This window comes from Aspergillus viridinutans (assembly GCF_018404265.1).
Source record: "Aspergillus viridinutans IFM 47045 DNA, scaffold_6, whole genome shotgun sequence".
In the NCBI taxonomy this organism is placed as follows: Eukaryota; Fungi; Ascomycota; class Eurotiomycetes; order Eurotiales; family Aspergillaceae; genus Aspergillus; species Aspergillus viridinutans.
In genome coordinates, this window is record NW_025091222.1 from 2,294,974 (window position 1) to 2,315,098 (window position 20,125).

At 46.1% G+C, this 20,125-nt stretch overlaps 4 protein-coding genes across 4 annotated transcripts; 3 read left to right on the forward strand and 1 right to left on the reverse strand.

Annotated features, from left to right (window-relative positions):
- Positions 1-2,638: 2,638 nt before the first annotated feature.
- Aspvir_008471 (terpene cyclase/mutase family protein) lies at positions 2,639-4,729 on the forward strand (the record flags this gene model as incomplete). Its single annotated transcript, XM_043271639.1, has 1 exon — positions 2,639-4,729. One exon carries the CDS (start codon positions 2,639-2,641, stop codon positions 4,727-4,729), a length of 2,091 nt encoding a protein of 696 aa, XP_043127574.1.
- A 224-nt stretch (positions 4,730-4,953) lies between these two features.
- On the reverse strand, positions 4,954-9,041 carry Aspvir_008472 (uncharacterized protein; the record flags this gene model as incomplete). Its single annotated transcript, XM_043271640.1, is given in 2 exon segments — positions 4,954-6,711; positions 6,729-9,041. The coding sequence occupies 2 exon segments, from the start codon at positions 9,039-9,041 to the stop codon at positions 4,954-4,956; spliced, it is 4,071 nt and encodes a 1,356-aa protein (XP_043127575.1).
- A 737-nt stretch (positions 9,042-9,778) lies between these two features.
- Aspvir_008473 (uncharacterized protein) lies at positions 9,779-11,351 on the forward strand (the record flags this gene model as incomplete). Its single annotated transcript, XM_043271641.1, has 4 exons — positions 9,779-10,672; positions 10,739-10,819; positions 10,882-11,257; positions 11,311-11,351. The coding sequence occupies 4 exons, from the start codon at positions 9,779-9,781 to the stop codon at positions 11,349-11,351; spliced, it is 1,392 nt and encodes a 463-aa protein (XP_043127576.1).
- A 1,409-nt stretch (positions 11,352-12,760) lies between these two features.
- Aspvir_008474 (uncharacterized protein) lies at positions 12,761-13,567 on the forward strand (the record flags this gene model as incomplete). Its single annotated transcript, XM_043271642.1, has 2 exons — positions 12,761-12,764; positions 12,987-13,567. 2 exons carry the CDS (start codon positions 12,761-12,763, stop codon positions 13,565-13,567), a joined length of 585 nt encoding a protein of 194 aa, XP_043127577.1.
- Positions 13,568-20,125: the final 6,558 nt, after the last annotated feature.

The window sequence follows — 20,125 nt, forward strand, 5'->3', positions numbered from 1 at the left end:
TGGTAGAGTACTGTTGATAGATGCAGAAGGAGGGATGGATCCCTTGAATTTATTGGGCAGACGAGTCGGTCTCTCAATACCCTTGTCCGAATTACTAAACTAATTCAAACGTGTCACAGCGTTGTGCTTCACTATTCTCCTTGGCATGCAGCAACCAGGGAGGGATGTTCCAATCAGCGTCAACTGGTAGAGGTAGGCAATAGTGAGTAATATGAGCGTATTTTGGGCCATACAGCGCCTCGAGCTCCCTCCACAAGACTAAAGATTTCTCATACGTCGCTGCTCTTCTCGTATATCCCTTCACCCGCGCATCAATCTGTGACTGACTCAGGTGCCAATGTTCCATTCCAGATAGATGACGAAGTGCAGTAGTCCAGCCGATGTTGGAACTGGAACAGTGAAACAAGATGGACGGCACGAAAGAGAATGCAAATGGCCATAAACAGTTTTTGGGACAGCAAAGATCCCAGTCGAGAAGGGATACTGCTAGTGCGGTGTAGAGAATAGAAGAATTGGAACAGCTACGCTACCAAGAAGAATGGAAACCATTACGAATTCATTGTCATTGACAACCCCTGAAATGGTTATGGTCATGAGTAAGCCTTTCGCCGAGACTCCGTACATGCTGACGACGAAAAGGGAGGAGGCTTTAACTCGACGAAGACGAAGGAGCACCGACGTTTGGTCTGAACGCGCATGCGTACAGGTTTTCCAGTCTCCCTGTCCTCGCCCTTCTCCATCACCAAGGGCATGAATCGCGACCACGATATTCCCCGCAATGAGCGAGGCACCGTCGGGATGGCAGGCTCTTATAGAATTACGAGTCCAACGAACTAGGGCAAGAGACGGAGCAGTGTATCAGGTTTTGTGATGAGATTCTTTGCCAGTGTTAGTATTACTGGATAGATTAAACCAAATCGTTCCGTGACCGTGTGTTAACTCATGAACAGGACTACAGTATTTTTTTATACCGAACCTGCATCACGGTGGAGTACATGATAAAGTTAGCTGCAAAAGTGGTACTATTTAGAACAGCAGACAGAGTGTGAGGTTAGGTTAATGGCCCTAACTGACCTTACAGAACGCCGGTCCGCTGGACGGCACAATGACAGGTCATCGTTTTATGTAGCCTCTTAGTAGTTACCTTGCAATATGAATTTGCGAACACACCATGCTGATATTTAGCGCTTTCTCTACAGGCACTCGATACGGCGAGATTGACTGAGCCACCCAGTTCAAGGGCCCAGAAGCTTGTCCCCAGAGTGCGACATGATTGGCATGGGAGACACTGGAAAATTCATCTGGAAGCAGTGTCCAGGAGTTAGCTTATGTCACATTCAATAAGGTTAAGCTCTACCTACCAAGCCTTTCACTTTTCGTCTGTGTGAAGATCTAGACGTTCTGGTTGGCGGGAAAAACGAAGGTTACATATCATCTAAACGTGGCTTGCCAACAATGTAACTCAACATTCCGGCCTGGATTAGACCAGAATTACGAGGTAATAGTTGCTAAACATTAGTTACCCGTGTTTGATCAGCATTTTAGCATCGTGCCATGGACAGCCATCTTTGATGCGCCATCGGATTTTCCCCATGGCCCCTTGTCCGAGATCCGGTGTCATGAAGTAGCAGATTGCCAGACCCAAAGGTAGTCGCTACTCACTTCTGTGAAGCAACATACCGTGTGCATCCTATCTCTGATACAGGTTGGCGAAGGTCTCAGGGTGATCACCAATGGCTGCTCGTAGGCATCGTGAGGAATCTGCAAGGGTCTAACCACAGAGAACTGAATGTCTCAACTGGCTAGACGATCTATATGCCCCTTGTACGTGGTATTTCCAACTCAACCGTTTTCAGCGATTTGACCCTATTGAGTGGATCATCCGTATCTCGCGGCCCGCTGGAACTCGTCCCGATCCGGCAGCTTACTAGTACTACGCAAAAGCTGGGGAATTCCTAGAATCCTAGTTATTAAAAATATCTAGTTAAATAAGCTTAATTCTCTTATATTTCAAACACAAATATGTACCGTATCTTATATAGCCGTAGTCTAGGCCCTAGCACGGTTACAACTACGTAGGAAATGATTTCGCCGTTTGATAGGCTCAAGGTTGCAAAATGCCACATGGTTACATCGGCGCAGCTGTCGGATTCCTGGACCAAAGGACTCAAAGGCTCTTTCCCTGTTTGTCATATTTCAAGCCAAGGCACAGGCCGCTGCCATATGTCCCACTGCCCCAGGAAGACGTACCCATCGGTTGCCGCTGGTCCCTGGGTCGGATACTTCACCCGGTCAGTAAAGAGAAGGGATGAGAATGTATAGCTGGACTCTGACTGAGTTGGATGACGAGTAGACAATTGGTTAGCATCCACAAAAGCCGTAGTCCGACTACAACCACCAGGGCCAAGTACAGGGTTACTTACAGAGTTCAAGCCTATTAACTTTCCACCCCCTTGCCGGATTCGTAAGGTCTACAGTCATGAACCATCCATTAAGTGAATATGTCGGCAAGAAGTGCTATGGCTCCGCTGTTACCGCGCAAGTAGCGTACTTAACGAACCGTCGCATCTCAATATAGAACCCGTTCTCCTGTTGACTTCGTCGATTGACGTTTCTCTATACAAACTCATCTCTCGCAATGTTGCAAACGGAGGCGATTACAACAGAAGGGCTGCGAATTTGGGGCCAGGCCCCAGATGATCCCTTGCTTCCTAGAGTCAAGCAAGCGCTCGAGCTCTCTGGCCTTCACAGCAGAGAGCAGATGCACTCTGACGGACACTGGTGCGGCGAAGTGAGAACCAACGCAACAACCACCGCAGAGCATGTCCTGCTGTGCCAGGCTCTTGGCATTGACCTTGACGCGGACCGAGAAGCATTCATCTCCGGGTTTCGTTCCACGCAGGGTGCTGACGGCGGTTGGAGTCTCGTCCCCGACCATGCGGGTGATATCTCGGTGACAGTGGAGGCGTACCTTGCGTTGAAGATCCTGGGGGTCTCGGAGGACGATGCGGCAATGCGCAGCGCACGAGACTTTGCGATCACAGCCGGGGGTGTCGCCAGGGTCCGCATCTTTACCCGCATATACCTCGCCATGTTCGGCTTATTTCCTTGGGCTGCTGTACCGGAATTGCCTCCTGAGTTAATCCTGCTACCTTCAAGTGTACCGGTCAGTATCTATCACTGGTCAGCGTGGGCGCGGGCCACTGTGGTGCCTCTTCTGATTATCTCACACCATCGCCCAATCTATGCTCTTCCAGGTGGAAAGTCAACCTCAAGCAACTACCTGGATGAGCTGTGGTGCAACCCGAAGGATAAAATGGTAGCATACAATCATGATCAACCGACGGCGTGGAGATCCGACCCGTTCATGTTGCTCTTCACTTTGGCTGACTCGATCCTGCACCGCCTGAACGGGTTGAGATCTTTGAATCCCATTCGCCGCTTTGCACTTCGAAAGTGCGTCGACTGGATTCTGGAGCATCAAGAGGATATGGGAGACATTGGAGACATTATGCCGCCGCTCCACGGAGCGATCCTTGCCCTGAGCCTTGAAGCATACCCCCTGCATTCGGACCCAATCCGCAGGGGCCTCGAAGCCATTGAACGCTTCGCATATCGTGACAAGCAGGGGAAAAGAATCCAAACCATCGTCTCTGCATGCTGGGACACCAGCTTAATGCTTATTGCTCTCGGCGACGCAGGCATGGCGTCCAGCCCGTGGCTGACAAGCTCGTTGGGATGGCTGCAGCAACATCAGAGATTGGGCAACTACGGTGACTGGAAGGTGATCAACCCTGCGTTAAAGCCCGGCGGGTTTAGCTTCGGGTATTTCAACACCTGGTACCCTGATGCGGATGATACGGCATCCGCCGTTCTGGCAATGATTCGGCAGGACGAGCGGCTGGTTTGCTCTGCCTCCGTTTTGGATGCCCTGAATTGGCTTCTCGGGATGCAGAATACGGACGGCGGCTGGGGTGCATTTGATCGCGATAATAATAACCTCTTTCTGAACAAGATCCCGTTCAGCGATATGGAGGGGTTGTGCGATCCCTCCACTCCGGACGTCAGCGGCCACGTCCTTGAGGCCTTTGGAGTTTTCCTAGCAGTCAGTGCACGGCAGGGATTGCAGAAAGCAAATGTCGGTGTTCTCAGCGATCGCCTTGCGTCGGCCTCTCGACGAGCGATATGTTACTTGTCAGTCACGCAGGAACCATCTGGCGCCTGGTACGGGCGCTGGGGCTGCAACTACATCTACGGAACGAGTGCTGTCCTCTGCGCATTGGCGTACTTTGGCTCGAAGAGCGACACGATGTCCAATGCCAGGAGTGTAAAAGATGCAGTCAACCAAGCAATCCGATGGCTGGAGAGAGTTCAAAACCAAGACGGTGGCTGGGGCGAGACCGTCGATTCTTATAAATATCCTTCGCGAGGCGGGTATGGCCCGTCAACGGCATCGCAGACTGCCTGGGCGCTTATGGCTCTACTCCCATACATGCCACCGTCCACAGGGGCAATCCAACGGGGGGTGGAGTACCTTTTGCGGACGCAGACGAGGACTTCTTCTCAGGGAGCTACCTGGCACGAGAAGACTTATACCGGCACTGGATTCCCAAAGTTTTTCTACATAGGCTATTCGTTCTACTCTCATTACTTTCCCATGATGGCTCTCGGCCGGTACGCTTATCCATGCCCCGAGTGGCAGGAGAATTGGCGGCCGAAGAAAGAGTAAAATGATTCTAGATATACCTTCAACTCTGTCATTTTATCATTTATTTCTCAAAAGTATCCAGCTCAGATAATACAATTAAGGGGATCTCGCTGCTTTCATAGACTCGAAATGCTCAGTAGAGAGCGGGGCCGTTCTATATATATTTAATCATCACTACTATGGCCAGTCGCATCTAGTAATATGAACAGTATTGCTGTAGCATTGGAAACAAGCCAATCTACGATCTACGACTGCAGCACCCACCCTCTCGCCTCTTTCATTTGTGCATACCACTCCTTGACATACGGAAGCGACATATGCGGTCCGTAAGGCTCCAGCTCCCATTGCGGCCTCGGCGCAGGAAGCCCAGTCTCCTTCAGGCAAGACTCGGTCAATTCCTCGATCGTGCCTCCTCGATCATACTGCTGGGGCTTGCCCACTGCATGCCGAGCAGCCATCATACTCGTCCTCAAGGCTCTGGTTTCGGCTTCACGCACGCTCAGATCATCCGGATTCACAACCACACCGTAATTATCGTAGGCGCCCTGGATGGTCAGCAATCGGCGACGGACTTCTAGTGCCACCTTCTCGGCCGGTCGAGTCAATGGATCTCCGAGTTTACCGCCTCCCCATGTCACCCACTCGAGGAGGTCATCTGGCTCGACGCAGATGTGGTCGCATTTCGAGGGTAGGACTTCCACCGGCGGGTTTTCCTGGGACTTGGAGTATCGGTAGAGGACCTTCCGGGAACGTGAGCCCGATCTGCCGCCTCGGATCCCCCAGGGCTTCGTGAACCAGCGGTCATCGTGCAGACCGAACTCTCCTCGACACAGGAAGCGGTAGAGAGTGCGCTGTGCGTTGCCACCGCGGTAGAATCCCGGTCCGCCGCTGTCCGGGACGCTCTCGTTGGCTTCGATGCGCAGAGGATAGTTCCGCTCGATGATCTCAGTGGGAATCGATTTGATCGCTGGGAACAGGCAATGGCAGTCAAGGCCGTCGCCGGCGTTCCGTGCAGGAACGCCACCGAAGCCAATCTGGTATAACTGATACCACTCTCCGTCGGGTTTGTATCCAGAGTAGAAGAAGTGGGGAGAGTCGCTGAAGCCCGCGGCGGCGGCATAGACTGGGTTCCTCTGGCCGATAAGCGCTTGCATGACGTCCATTGTTCTACCCAGCAGATGAGTCCGGCAGGAAATCGGCGCTGGTCGGACGGGTTTCAGGACGCTGCCCTCGGGGATATAGATGTCAATGAGGTCGTGGAAGCCGTCGTTGATCACAGTGCCCGGTGCGGCTGCGGCGATCATGTAGTAGCCGATGAACATCTTGAACATGGTCTCCGAGAGATAGAAATTGATGCTGTGCTCGCTCTGGGGTGAGGTCCCACTCCAGTCAAACAGCAGTCTGTTCCCATCGATTTTCTTCATCGTACAGGTCAAGGCCCAGGGGCCGATGCCGTGACCATCGTCGTCAACGAAATCAGTGAACGTGCATGGCTTGTCGGTGAAATCGGTCTCGATGATCTGAGCCATCGCTGTGCGATTGCGCATGAGCAGTTCAGAGCAAGCCGCGAGATAGACCTCGCATCCAAACCGCAGGACGAGCTGACAGACACGGCTGGCGGCCGTCCGGCATGCGGTGATGATGGCAAACAAGTCCGCTCTGTACCAGTCGGGCTGTCGCGAGTTGCGACAGAGCAGCTCGACCAGGTCGGTGTTCATAACCCCCTTATTGTACAGTTTGATACACGGGATCTGGACGCCGTCGTCAAAGATGGATGACGCGTTGATGGACATACTGCCTGGGACCATTCCTCCGACGTCAGTCAAGTGCCCGAACTGCGACGCCCATCCGATCAGTCGGTGCTCATGGAAGATGGGCAGCAGGACGATCACGTCGTTCAAGTGTGTCACGGCTCCTTCAATCATGTATGTATCGTTGGTGATGAACACATCACCTTCGTCGATCGTGCCTTTCCAGACGCGCCCAGAAACTGGGTGATGAAGCTGCCAAACTGGCCGACAAGCATCTTGCCGTCGGCAGTGGTGATGACATTGAATTCATCCTGCTGCTCACGAATCGCAGGCGACATGCTACAACGCAGCATGAGGGTGTCCATTTCACTGCGAATTGAGGCCAAGGCAGACGCAACCAGCGTGGGGATCAGGGGCGTCGATTGGACCGTCTCCAAAGCCGCTTCTGCAGTCTGGCCTTTCGGCTGCTCTCTTGTCAGATCATCAGCTGGGCGTATCAGAATGTTTCCGATCGAGTCAATCTCGCCGTAACATCCGGGAAGGATCAGGGTGTTGCTGTCCATTTCGGTGATGATGCAGGGGCCATCCACCCGTACCCCTTGCCAGCTCAATTTTTCTCGATCCCACAGCGTGGCCTCCATCGTCCGTCCTTCGATGACGATCTGTTTCTTTGAGACTATTGCATCAGGCGGTGGTGCAGGTGATTCGGCCTTGCTGAGCCGGGGGAGCTCGATGCTGGGCGAACCGTCAACGGCAACGACCTCGAGGCGCATCAGTTCCAGCTCATAATTGGGAAGACAGTACTTGAACTGCTGTTCATGGAGCTGGTCAAATTTCGCCTGTAGGAGCTCTCGCCATGGCTGGTCTTCTAGTAGTAGCTCCTCCGCCTGCAGATCGACTGTCATATTCAATGCCTGGCCTCGGTACCTGAGATCCACATGATAGGCGATGTTCAGCTGTGTCGGACGGTCTGCGTTGGATCTTTGCATGGCTGCCCGGCTTGCCTCTTCGAGCTCATCAAATCGGCCCTTCAGCTCCTGCGCTGTTGTAGCGGAGAGTAGGCGGATGAAAGAGGATGACTGAGAGTAGCTCAGCCGAGTAGTCGCATCCCCCAGGGCGCACAGAGTACCTGGAGAGGGGGGAACAATGACTGGCCAAGCGCCGAGGAGCTTGCCCACAGCATTGGCATGAAGGGGCCCTGCACCTCCAAAAGCGACAAGAGCGAAATCCTTCGGGTCATAGCCTTGTTCGACCGACACGAGGCGCAGGGCTCCGTACATGGTCTCGTTCACGAGGTTGATAATGTCCTCGGCGGTCTGGGTAACCGACAGCTTCATCTGGTTAGCGATGTTCCCGACCGCGGCCGTTGCAGCCTCCACGTCCAGAGTAAATTCGCCTCCCAAGAGGTTCTCGGGCAGGTATCCGAGCACAAGGTTGGCATCCGTGACGGTGGCTTCAGTCCCTCCCTTGCGGTAGCATGCGGGTCCCGGGCTGGCCCCTGCGCTCTCCGGACCAACTCTCATGGTTTCAGTGATGCTCATGTATTTCGCAATGGAGCCGCCTCCTGCTCCCACGGTCCGGATGTCCACGGCGGGCGAGCGAACGGTGAGTTGGCCGACCACGGTCTCGCGGCGAAGCTGAGGCTTCCCTTGGTTGATCAGCGCGCAGTCCGTCGACGTGCCGCCCATGTCGAAGGTGATCAGGTTCTTATACGGAGTGTTTCGCGTGACGACGTCGGCGACCCCTTGTACTCCTCCAGCGGGACCGGACATCAGAATATTGACGGGCAGCTGGCCCGCCAGCTCCAAGCTCGTCAGACCGCCGTCCGACTTGAGGATGCGGATTGTATCTCCATCCTCCGCCAGTAGGCCCTGCAGGTTACTGAGATAGCTCTGAACCACGGGTTTGACAAGTGCATTGGTGCAGGTGGTCACTGTGCGCTCGTACTCGCCTACTTCTCTGAGAACGTCGCTGGAGCAGATCACAGTCACATCCGATCCGAGCTCCTCGCGTACGACATTCGCCACCAAAATTTCGTGCTGGCTGTTGCAGTGCGAGTTGAGCAATGATATCGCCACAGCCTCGGGCCGTTCCTTCACCCAGGCCTTTAGATCATCACGAAGCGCATCCGTATCCACGGCGACAACCGTCTTGCCATCCACCGACATGCGCTCCCGACACTGGATCACACGCTCCAGGGGCACGATCGGCTCCGGCGGAGTATAGTGCAGCCAGGCACCCAGACCACCGGGTATCTGGGACCGGCGAACCGCCAGAATGTCTTTGTGCCCTGAAGTCACGATCAGGCCGGTCCGTGCTCCTTTGCCTTCGAGGACCGCGTTAGTGGCGGTGGTAGTGCCATGGTGGATGAATTGGAACTTCCCGTCCCATGAGTAGCGTTCTTTGAGAGTTTGGTGCACCTTCTGGATTCCGGTCTTGACCCCAATGCTTTGATCTTCAACTGTGGTCGGAACCTTGGCTCTTGCGATCTGGCCGTCGGGCGTGAAGGCGTAGACGTCTGTGAAGGTGCCGCCAACGTCCACTCCGAGACGGTATCCGTCTTGGTTGGCGCTATGTGGCATGATAGGCGAAAAGGAACTTACGGAGAGAGAAGCAACTGTGACCGGTGCCAGAGGAGTTTATCTCATCTCAGTACGGACTGAATGTATATCTCAACTCCAAGAGCGAGAAACTATCCCAATGACCAAATCCGGGTAACCGAATTGAACATGCAACAGGATTCGCAGGCTGGGAATGCCCCTCTTCCAACAGGAAGGAAAGCAGAGCAATCCCCTACAAATTCAGAAAGAATCATAACCTAGGCAGCACGGAAAATTTCACAGGCGCATAGCTGGGATCGTCCCGCCCAGCGCCCTAATGCACATGCTAACGGTTTAGTTCATGCAACCTTTCAGATAGTGCTATGCGCGGCTGTGTTTTAGTGGCCAATACCCCTTCCCACCGATTTAGCGACGAATATCCTGGTCAAATTCATAATCCTGCGCCAAGGGCATTGCCCAGATAATCGCCATGCATAGTCTCTCAGCCATAAGGTTCTCTGTGGCCTTGGGCAAGTGCCACTGGATAGCGAGCAATAATTGACCATTCTGATGATGAATTGGCATCTTGGACATACCGCTAAGTGGGTCGGAGGATGAGCTGTGCTCTCGAGGGAGGACACGCTATCACAGAATCCCAAGCTCGGGGATTTGGGTAAAGGATCGACCCTGTTTATAAAAGCTCCCTTCTCTAGCTTGGGGAAAAGCAAAAAGAAGGGGAAAAAAACGAGACAACACTAAAGTAAGCCGCCGGTATCGCCATGCTAAACAAACAGCAGGCAGAGGCCCATGGGGCGTATGACTCTGAACAAGCAAGCCCTCGCGCGGTGGCATTCGACGAGGAAGGGGAGGTTTTCAAGAAGACTGCTTCTGGGGTCAACTTCCGCCAGGTGGGTTGGTTCAACGCGACCGTGATCTTCATCAAGATCCTTTTCGCAACAGGGGTGCTCTCGCTGCCGTCGGCGCTGTATTCGCTGGGAGCCGTGGGGGGCTCGATCAGCATTGTGGCCTGGGGATGCTTCAACACGTACTGTTTTGTCATCCTCGGGAACTTTCGCATGAGACACCCTCACTGCCACTCGATTGCCGACATGGCCCAGGTGGCCGGGGGCGTGGTGGCCAGGGAGGTGACCGGCCTGTTGTTCATCATTGGCTATGTGCTGGTAACGGGCAGCGGCATCGTGGGCGTGTCAACGGCGCTGAATGCCCTCTCGCACCACGGAGCCTGCACCGTCTGGTGGTCATTTCTGGCCGCCGTGGTGATCACCGCAACGGCCTCCATCCGCAAACTTGAGCACGTCGGTTGGTTGACCTACGCAGGATTCCTGTCCATTTACGCCGCCGTGCTCATTGTGGTGATCGGAGTGACCACGCGAGACCGGCCAGCCGCTGCACCACAGGAAGGCCCGTACGAGCTGGGCTTCGTCGCCATTAACAACCCAGGCTTTGCCGCCGGCATGGTCGCCTCCTGTACCATTTTTGTCTCCTCAGCCGGTACCAGTGCCTTCCTGCCGGTCATCTCCGAGATGCGGAACCCGAAAGACTACAAGAAGCCGCTGTATGTCTGTATGGCGCTGGTCACCGCATCGTACCTCGCCTTTAGTTTGGTCGTCTATCGCTGGTGTGGGAAGTGGGTGGCGAGCCCATCGCTGGGGGTGCGTATCAGTTGCTCTCCAACCTTTTGTTCATGTGCTTGGGCAGTCGTTAACAGCTACGTATAGAGTGCTGGACCAACGATCAAGATGGTGTCGTATGGTGTTGCCTTGATTGGACTGATCGTGAGCGGCACCCTCTATCTGCATGTAAGAGTCCCCAGATACTGCCCCCGCATGGTTCGGTCGTAGCTTAACCGGCGCTCGTGTAGATCGCTGCAAAGTACGTCTTCGTCCGGATCCTCGGGAATTCGCGCCATTTGCAGGCCAACACCATCGTTCATTGGGGCACCTGGTTCGCCAGTACGATCATCCTCGGCGCGCTAGCGTTTATTCTGGCGGAGGCGATCCCGATCTTCAATTACCTCATTGCGCTCGTGGGATCGGTGTGTTTTGCCCCTCTGGCCATGAGCCTGCCAGGTTGGTTATGGTTGTACGACCACGGCCACTACAGGAAGGGAACGTTGATCCAGAGGGTCGCGTACCTGCTGCATTGCGGCCTGGTGATTCTGGGGCTCTTCTTCCTAGTTGGGGCGACGTACGGCGCTGTTGTCCAGATCGTCGACGCATATAGCTCCGGAGCAATAGGTACGTGTCCCAGATTTGCCAGCCATGGGATTACTGTTGACATCATCTGGTAGGATCGGCATTCAGTTGTCGCGATAACTCGAATTCGTCTTGACCGGGTCAAAAACTACTTGCGACGCACCCGGGGGCGTAGAAGGCTGCTTAAGATCTCGCTTGAAGGTTTGCACGTGCTCTCTAGCTGTGTCTTCTACTTAAATACACTCTTTTATGGACAAGGCATTTGTTATGGTGTATTAGTTGAGTATATGACCTGTTTTAGCCCTATTCTTGTAGACAGTCTGTCTAGTGGGCCTGATGCACAGCCCCTGGGAAGCCTTGGTATTATAGAATATTAAATAGCTACTTCTAGCCATTACCTATACCGCTGGGGTTGGGAGCCGTGCCCCTTAAGAGGTTTCTATGTTTATATCTACTTACCTCATATTCATGCGCGCGGCCTGTAATCTGTTCTTGAAGTTCAAGGAGTTCCCTTGCTAGCAGCAAACGGCGCAATTGCAGGTCTAACAAGTCCGTATGCACTCACAGCTTTCGTTGCGCTTCCTCTAATGGCGCTAGGTGTTGGTATCCCCCATCTGGACTGTCAGACCCACCGGAAGGCAGCAAGTTAACCATCCTGGCAGGCCATGTGGACCTCGGTTGCGCTGCAATCTAGCTAATAATTGCATCTGGCTCAAGGGAGATACCAAGAACGACCAGTCTGTTTGTTAGTGGCTGTCGGGCTCTTTCCGTGAAGATCGATACCTTCTAAGGACTTTTGCGCTTCTAGGATCTAGCTCCTGGGCTGCCGGAGGGGGCCTCCGCCCGTGCCGTCATTAATCTAGTGCTCTTGGCTGCCAGGGATGTTTGATGAACTCGGCGATCAGTCTACTACTAGCTAATCGAAGACAGGGGACTAAAGTGGCGGTGGAGCTGGCGCGTTGACGGTGCCACTACCGAAAACGTATACACACTCTTGATCTGGTGGAAGGGAGATAATCCCAGACTCGTGGTTGCGTTTTGTGTCCCCTGTTCAGGGCATGAAACACAATGGACAACCCTGTACCTTTGGATTCCCTTGTCATTTCTTCCTTCTTGTACGTTCGGTCGTCTATCCATTTCCTGTTCTTATGAGTTCCTACTCTTTCTCAATGACTGTGCTGCCCGAGTCTTACGCACAGATTCTTCCCTGAACCTTTTTCGCACCACTCCGGCGGTTAGAGAGACGACTACTCGCTATCTACGGCCTCGTTTGCTGGCCCCAGATGTCCGAAGAACCGGTGATCCCGCCACCACCTGGGGCCGTGTCGAATTTGGCACATCCTCAGGACAGTCCTCCATACGGTGAATCTAGCAACTCAAGTGTTGTGTATGATCGTTGTGACTACGACGGTGCTGTTGTGTATTTTTATCAGTGCGCACCTTCGGAAGAGCTTGGAACTAGAGGACTGTAAGTCGACCACTATGATGCCTGATCGATGCTAAATAGTGACTTGCCATTGTCTCCACAGATATGACCATTACAGGATGGGTATGACCCTCGACCATTTGTCTTGAATTTGCTGTATTTATATCCATGCCGCTGACAGGTACTGTTCGTTGGGTTTTGCGCCAACATGCTTGTGCCGTTGTGTGTACGTATAGCCAAAAGAAAAAAAGCTGGTGAACCATATTGGCGGAGACAGTTAATGCCTATGGTGGTGGATATCATGCCTAGGATATTCCTGAGAGTAAATTCGTCGATTTCCAAAAGGTAGACCACGCAGCAGACAGAAACCCCAGCAACTGCTAATGACGACTCGAGTCAAGGCCTCGTACGCGCTCACGCTCATCTACGTTCCGATGGTGTTTGTCGTCAAGCTGGCCCTGCTCTCCGTGATGCTCCGGATCTTCGCCCCGGACCGGTACAAGGTCATGATCATCTACGTGAGCATCATCGTCCTCCTGCTCTACTACATCCCGGCCTTATTTATCAAGATCTTCTTCTGCAAGCCGATTTCCGCATATTGGTACGGCACCAGCAACGGGGGCACCTGTATCGACCAACAGAAGGTCATCATAGCCGACTCGGCCATCAGCATTGCCAGCGACCTTTGGATCCTCATTCTTCCAGTGCCGATGCTGTGGTCGCTACAGATGTCGACAACCAAGAAACTGCGGGTCATCGGCATTCTGGGGGCCGGAGGACTCGCCACTGCATTTAGTATCTGGCGCTTGGTCATTATGGTCAGGGAGGCTCGGACAGCGGACACAACATGGTTTTGGATTCACTGCGTGTTGACAGCATATGTGGAATGTCCTTCTTCCCTGTTAACGCGACTGATGATGTCTTAGCAATGCGGAAGCGGGCATTGAACTGATCTGTGCATGTCTGCCTGTTTTGAGCTCGTATGTCGTCTTTATGAAGAACAAGAGCAGAAAGGCCACGCACGGCAGTTACCAGCGCAGTCACGAGCTCAGCAGCTGGAACAAACTCTCCAGCTCAAAGAGGAGCGCCAATCACGACCCCTTGCTCCTGACACAGACGGACCAGGCTTCTGCAAGGATAACGGAAACATTCGCAGTCATTTATATTTATATCCATTTAGCCATTTCACACTAGTCATCAACAATTCCCTCATTGCGGGGTTATTCCTGCCAAGCATTACATTAGCCAAACTAGGGGTTGGTGCGCCAGAACTTCTCCATCTGCTTAAACAGTGTAAATCTATACACAACCCATGTAGTTTGTCGTCCTTCCCATTATACCCAGTACTGCTAGCAGGCCATTTGGGAGAAAAACCCTGGAAACAAACATGGCTTTAGTTCTAGATTTCAATCTTTCTTCCCTTTGACATATACCTACTGCTCATGGTCTAACATGTTTATAGACAATTAATATTTTTATATATAATTTATAGTGATTCTCATCAAATAGCCTATATCTAAAATATCAATTCGATATCTAGAGGGTTGAATGAGTGGGGTTAATAATCATTAACAATAATGGGTGTTAAGGGTTGGTTATATATATATACAAGGTCTTTTGCCACACATTCTGTGTGGCTTAATCCCTTGCCAGAGCCTATTACTAAGTATATATGGCCTGAACCTTAAGGCAGATATAACTAAGGCTTTAACACCTTTTTATAGTTTAATACCTATTATAACTAACCTAATACTAAATTATTACTATTCCCTAAAGCTTAACTACCCTAGATCTATAGCACCTTATAATTAAGACTAGATGCTGCCTGACTAGATAACCTCCTAGAGCCTCTCCCTAGACTTCTAATAGTTTTACAGCACAGGATAATAATCCCTAGGATGGTCTATCTACCTAACTATATCTAGGTAACTAATCTTTACTACCTATTACTAATAAAGCTACTGTTTATACATTCTTTATAGAAGTTATATATATTAGCCTATAGGTATACTCTAGTCTATCTTAGAAAGGGTCCTTCTTACTTCTACTAATAGTCTACCTTAGTCTTCTTTAAGTATATGCTGTACCTTATTATATAGTAGTGCCTTTACTTATGCTAGTAGATTATAGCTATAGTTAGGGTGGTTATTTTCACGGGTTGGGCCGGGTTCCCCTATCTTTAGAACCCAACCCACCGGGTTCGGGTTCTAGATTTCTAGGGCCCAAACCCCCAGCCCATAACCCGCGGGTTCTAGGGTAGTGAACCCAAATAGAACCCAAAGAGCCCAAAAATCACTCTCTGCCTGCCTAATCTAGTTAGTATGTATTTAATTTTTCAATACCATACTAGTATCTAGTATATATATATATATATAATATGATTATATATATAAATATAGCATATTAGTATAGAATCTAATGTATTCTAATTACTAGGTATTATAATTAAAACCCATTTTTAGAACCCGAACCCTAGATGGGTTCTAATTCTAGAACCCAACCGGCCCATGGGCCCTAGAACCTGAACCCGAACCCGGCCCATGGCGGGTTCGGGCCGGTTTGGGTTCGGGTTCTTGGGTTGGGTTTAACCACTCTAGCTATAGTTAGATGAAGGACCTGGCCTAGGACTAGGTATAATATATATAGGTGCTAGTAGTAGGAGTCCCTTCTCCTAATATCTTCTAGCCTAGTATATTACTAATAGATACTATAGCAGTAAGCCTGGCATGGATGTATATATATAGATTTATAGGGCTAACTCCCTATGCTAGGCTACTCTTAGTATTATACTATTTTTTTCTATCCTATCTACTATAGCTACCTTACTAGTTAACTAACTAACTTATGCTCCCACCATCCTATCTAGCAGAGCTGGGTATTTAGAGGGGGGGCATGACTTAATAGTCTAAAACTACTATTAAGATAGATATAAGTGCCCTGTACTAAAGCCTATAGAATACTAAATCTAAGTATATAGTAACTAATCTATCCCTTCTACTTAGTGCCCTACCACCTACTTCTGCTTCTTAGATACCTCCTTTATAATAAAGTCATCTGCAGAAGAATAATTATTAGTATTATCTAATCTAGTACTATCTAATAAGTCTAAGTTATTACTTAAAGATAAAGAATTATTACTATTAGACTTAGATACTATACTATTACTATCTAACTCTAATATTACAGAGCTGAAGGCTCCAGGCAGGGAAGAATATAGGGGATATAGAGGTTAGGATAAAGGGGGAGTAGTACTAGTAATAATAGACTTAGTAGTATAGATTAGAGCTAATAATACTAAATCCTAGGAGGCTACTAGTAGAATAGAATTATTAGCTACCTAGCTAGGCATGTCCTTACTAATAACCTTATAGTAATACTTCTAGGGGATAGTATCTAGTATAGATGGCTGCACTATTAGTATCTTATATAGAATAAATAATATAGCTATAGTATAGATATAAGGATACTCCTTCCTACTAATTAGGAATATACTAATTAGATCACTAGATACCTATATAATATAGCTAGTATTAAGGACTAAGAAACCCTTTAATATACTCCTTAGGCTAATAATAACTATAATTTAGAAGGTGGTATACTAGTTAGCACACCCTTAATTAGAGTATCTATACTACTAGGTGCCTTACTGCTATAGTTATACACTATTAGTTATATATATAGCATCTAATAATTACTAATAGCTAGCTACTTGTGGATAACTAATATAATAAATAATAGGGATAGCTGCACTATTAGTAGTATATAATCTTTATAGGCAGGGGAATCTAGGTCACTAGACATCCTATTATAGAATAATAAATCAGCACCTATATAATTATATATATTAGATAGAGGAATATTACAGTGTTAGATGCTCCACTTAGATAGTTAAGACTAGGTGGCCTTAATCCACCATCTTTACTAATAGATAGCCCTGGCAGAACATGATGGCACTACTGAGAAAGGATATACAGAACTAATTATAGTACTCCACCATAATTAGAATGCTATCTATATTAATAATAAGGCCAGGCAGCACATCCCTAGGGCCTAGAGTTGCATTTGGTGCAAGTTTGGGTGAGTTTAAAACCAGTTGGCACTGAACCGCTGCGATTTTGAGTTTAAATTTTAGAACCCATAGCTAACCCAGATCCAATCTGGGTTAGTGGCAGTTTCACTGTAAAAACCCACTACTAGGCCTAGCTAGGCCTAGCTAGGCCCCTACTAACTAACTATGGTTAGATTTAGTTTAATTTCAAGTTGGTTAAACTACTACCCCTTGGTGAATTTTAATGGTTTTTGAATTTTAATGCCTTATTAAATACCATATTATCTATCATAATATCACCATGCTAATTAAAAATTATTATTTTTATATGAAATATATCATAATTATCATCATACTAATCTATATCTAAAATTTTAATTCAATATCTATAGGGCTGAATGGGGGGTGGTTAAAAAATCATTTTTAAACTATAGTAGTTATTAACTATTAATTATATATATATATATATCCACACCACTTTCATACCACCCTATGACAAAAATGATTATTCCTCTATATCTCAGCAACCACTAGGTATTTTAAATTAATATTTATATCACTAGATAGCCCCTGATCCAGGCTATCTAGTGATATCAAAATTATTAGTGAAATACTAGAAATTAGTGATTTCTATCTAAAATAGATTAGGTGGTTTCACCTAATCCATAAAAACTGCAGAAATTAAAACTAATAGTTTTCACTAAACCTGAATTAGGCCTGGGGTAGGGAACTTGAACCTGAAGTAATTCCCTAGGCTAGGCCCTGAGCCCAACCCACTGTGGGTTTAGTGAGGGTTGGATTTGATTTTTGCAGTTCGGTTATGCAACTCTACTAGGGCCCTAAGTAGATGCCTGTAAAGATAGTAATATTATTAGGGGGTCCTAAGGCACAGCATTAATAGTAAGGAGGCCAGAGAAAAAGTAATAGGTATGGTTAGGGGTTAATATAATAAAGATATATTAATAGAGAATGGGGGAATAGGTAATAGAAGATAGAAGATAAATATAGATAAAGAAGATAAGTTAGATAGATAAAGGGGGTATAGTATATATATATATTTTTTTATTAGAGGAAAGTATACCTAATCCACCATCCACAGATTAACTAAGTACTAATATAATATATCTAAATAGGCAGGAACTGTTAGACGCAGCAAACCTGTACATAGCTAAACTGCAGGGATTATATATATGGCACATGACCCACAGAGATATTATTAACTACTAAGGTGTGAGATACTTACACCTTAGTAATTAGTTCTACTATAAAGGTATTACTACTACTATATTATCTACTATTTAATAAGAAGTATTCTATAGGTGCTCTTATAGTTTTAATTACTCTACTATATTAAGATAACCTAGTAGGAGTACTTTTATATATTTTACTAAAGTAAGATAGTTTCTACTAAAAGTACCCCTAATGCAGGATAATTATAATCTAATAATATAAATATATATATAAATTAATATAGAGGTAGTACTCTAACTACTCTAGAATATAGTAATATTACTAGGTAGAGATTCCCTTAATTTTTAAGAGAAGATTTCCTAGCTATATAGAGATAGGTTACTAAACTAGAGTAGATTAAATATAATAATAAGATACTTAAAAAGCTTAGTAAAACTATTATATATATATAATAAATATAGGGTATATAAGACTAGACTATTACCCTATCTATATAAATTATTTAGGGTAAACCTAAGTAAAATATACCTAATAAACTAATAACTATAAGTAATAAGATATAGATATCTCTTAGAACTAGATCTATATTACCTATAGTATATATAAATAATAATAATACTAAACTACCTACCTATAATAATAATAAGTAAGATAACTTATTAGATATAGGTCCTAAATTAGTACTAAAGGTCTTATTTACTATAGGTTTCTAATTTAAAAATATATATAACTATATAAAATTTATTAATAGTATAATAATATATTTTAAGTAATATTTTTAATACTATACTAAGAATTACTAAAAGGTTAAAGTAGTAGTTCTATTACTTACTAATAAAATACTTAGCTAGTAGATAAGGTATTATAAGTTATTATCTATAAAGTAGATATAGGAGTAACTTACTTAATTTCTACTAAAATAAATTAATAATCTAAAGACCTTAGTATATAATACTATACAGAAATATATAGATGCTAGGTAATTAGAGTTATAGATAGTAGTTAACTTTATAATATACTTAGAGTAATAAGAATCCTAACTTAGTATTAGCTATTTAGATAAGTAAAGGAAGATCTAACTCTAAATAAAATTATATATTAATATATAAAATAAGATTTTATAATACTAGATTATAGAGGACCTCTTATATAGTAGTTATATTAATAAAGTTATATCTATTAAGAGCTAAATAGTAAAATATAAAGATAGCTTATTAAGAAGAGTAGATATATCTAGCTATAGAGGCTACTAGAAATAAGATAGAGATCTAAGATTAAAGAAATATAGTTTCTATAACTAAAAGAAGCACTACTCTAAGAAAGAGAGAGATCTAATTAGATATTATAGCTATAATAGTAAAGGCTATATTATAATTAGATACCTAAAGTATACTAAAAGTAATATAGAGTTAAAAAACTAGATAGCTTAGTAATATATATAGTAGTAGTACTAGGCCTAGGTAAGGGAACTATAAATACTATATCCTTAATACTAAATATAAAAGTAGTTATAAATAAACTAACTAATAATATAGCTAGGAAGGATATTAGCTTACTCCTAGATATAGATATATAGGAGAACTTTATTAGTTAATATTAGATAAAAGAAAACCTACTATTATAAGTAATAGATATACCTTACTAAATTAAGGCTATTAATAGCTAAAAAGTAATATTATATAGAAGATATTACCTATATATTACTACTATAGATATATAGGGAACACCCTGAAGTATTAAGATAGAATTTTATATAGTAGATATAATAGGGTATAACTTTATCCTAGGGTRGCYATRGCTAGTAGTAGTAAATCTAATAATTAATTTTATATAATATATATAGGAATATTAGGTAGATAAAGATCTAGCTAATATATCTAGGGTAGAAGTTATATTATTAGAAGAATATATAAAGGATATCCTAGCTAGTAATATAATATTTATTATCTATTTATAGAAGATAGTAAAAGAAGAAGTACTCTTATTCTTTATCTTAATAGTAGGAGAACTAATACTCCTAGAGTAATACTAAGAGTTTATAAATATCTTTTCTAATAAGGAAGCTAATATACTTACTCTAAATATAGAGTATAACTATACTATTAAGCTAGAACTAGGGAAGTAGTCCCTATTTAGGCTAATATATAATCTCTCTACTATAGAGCTATAGATCTTAAAAAAATATATTAAAGATATACTAGAAAAGGGGTAGATAAGATAATCTAAGAGCTCTATAAGAGTACTA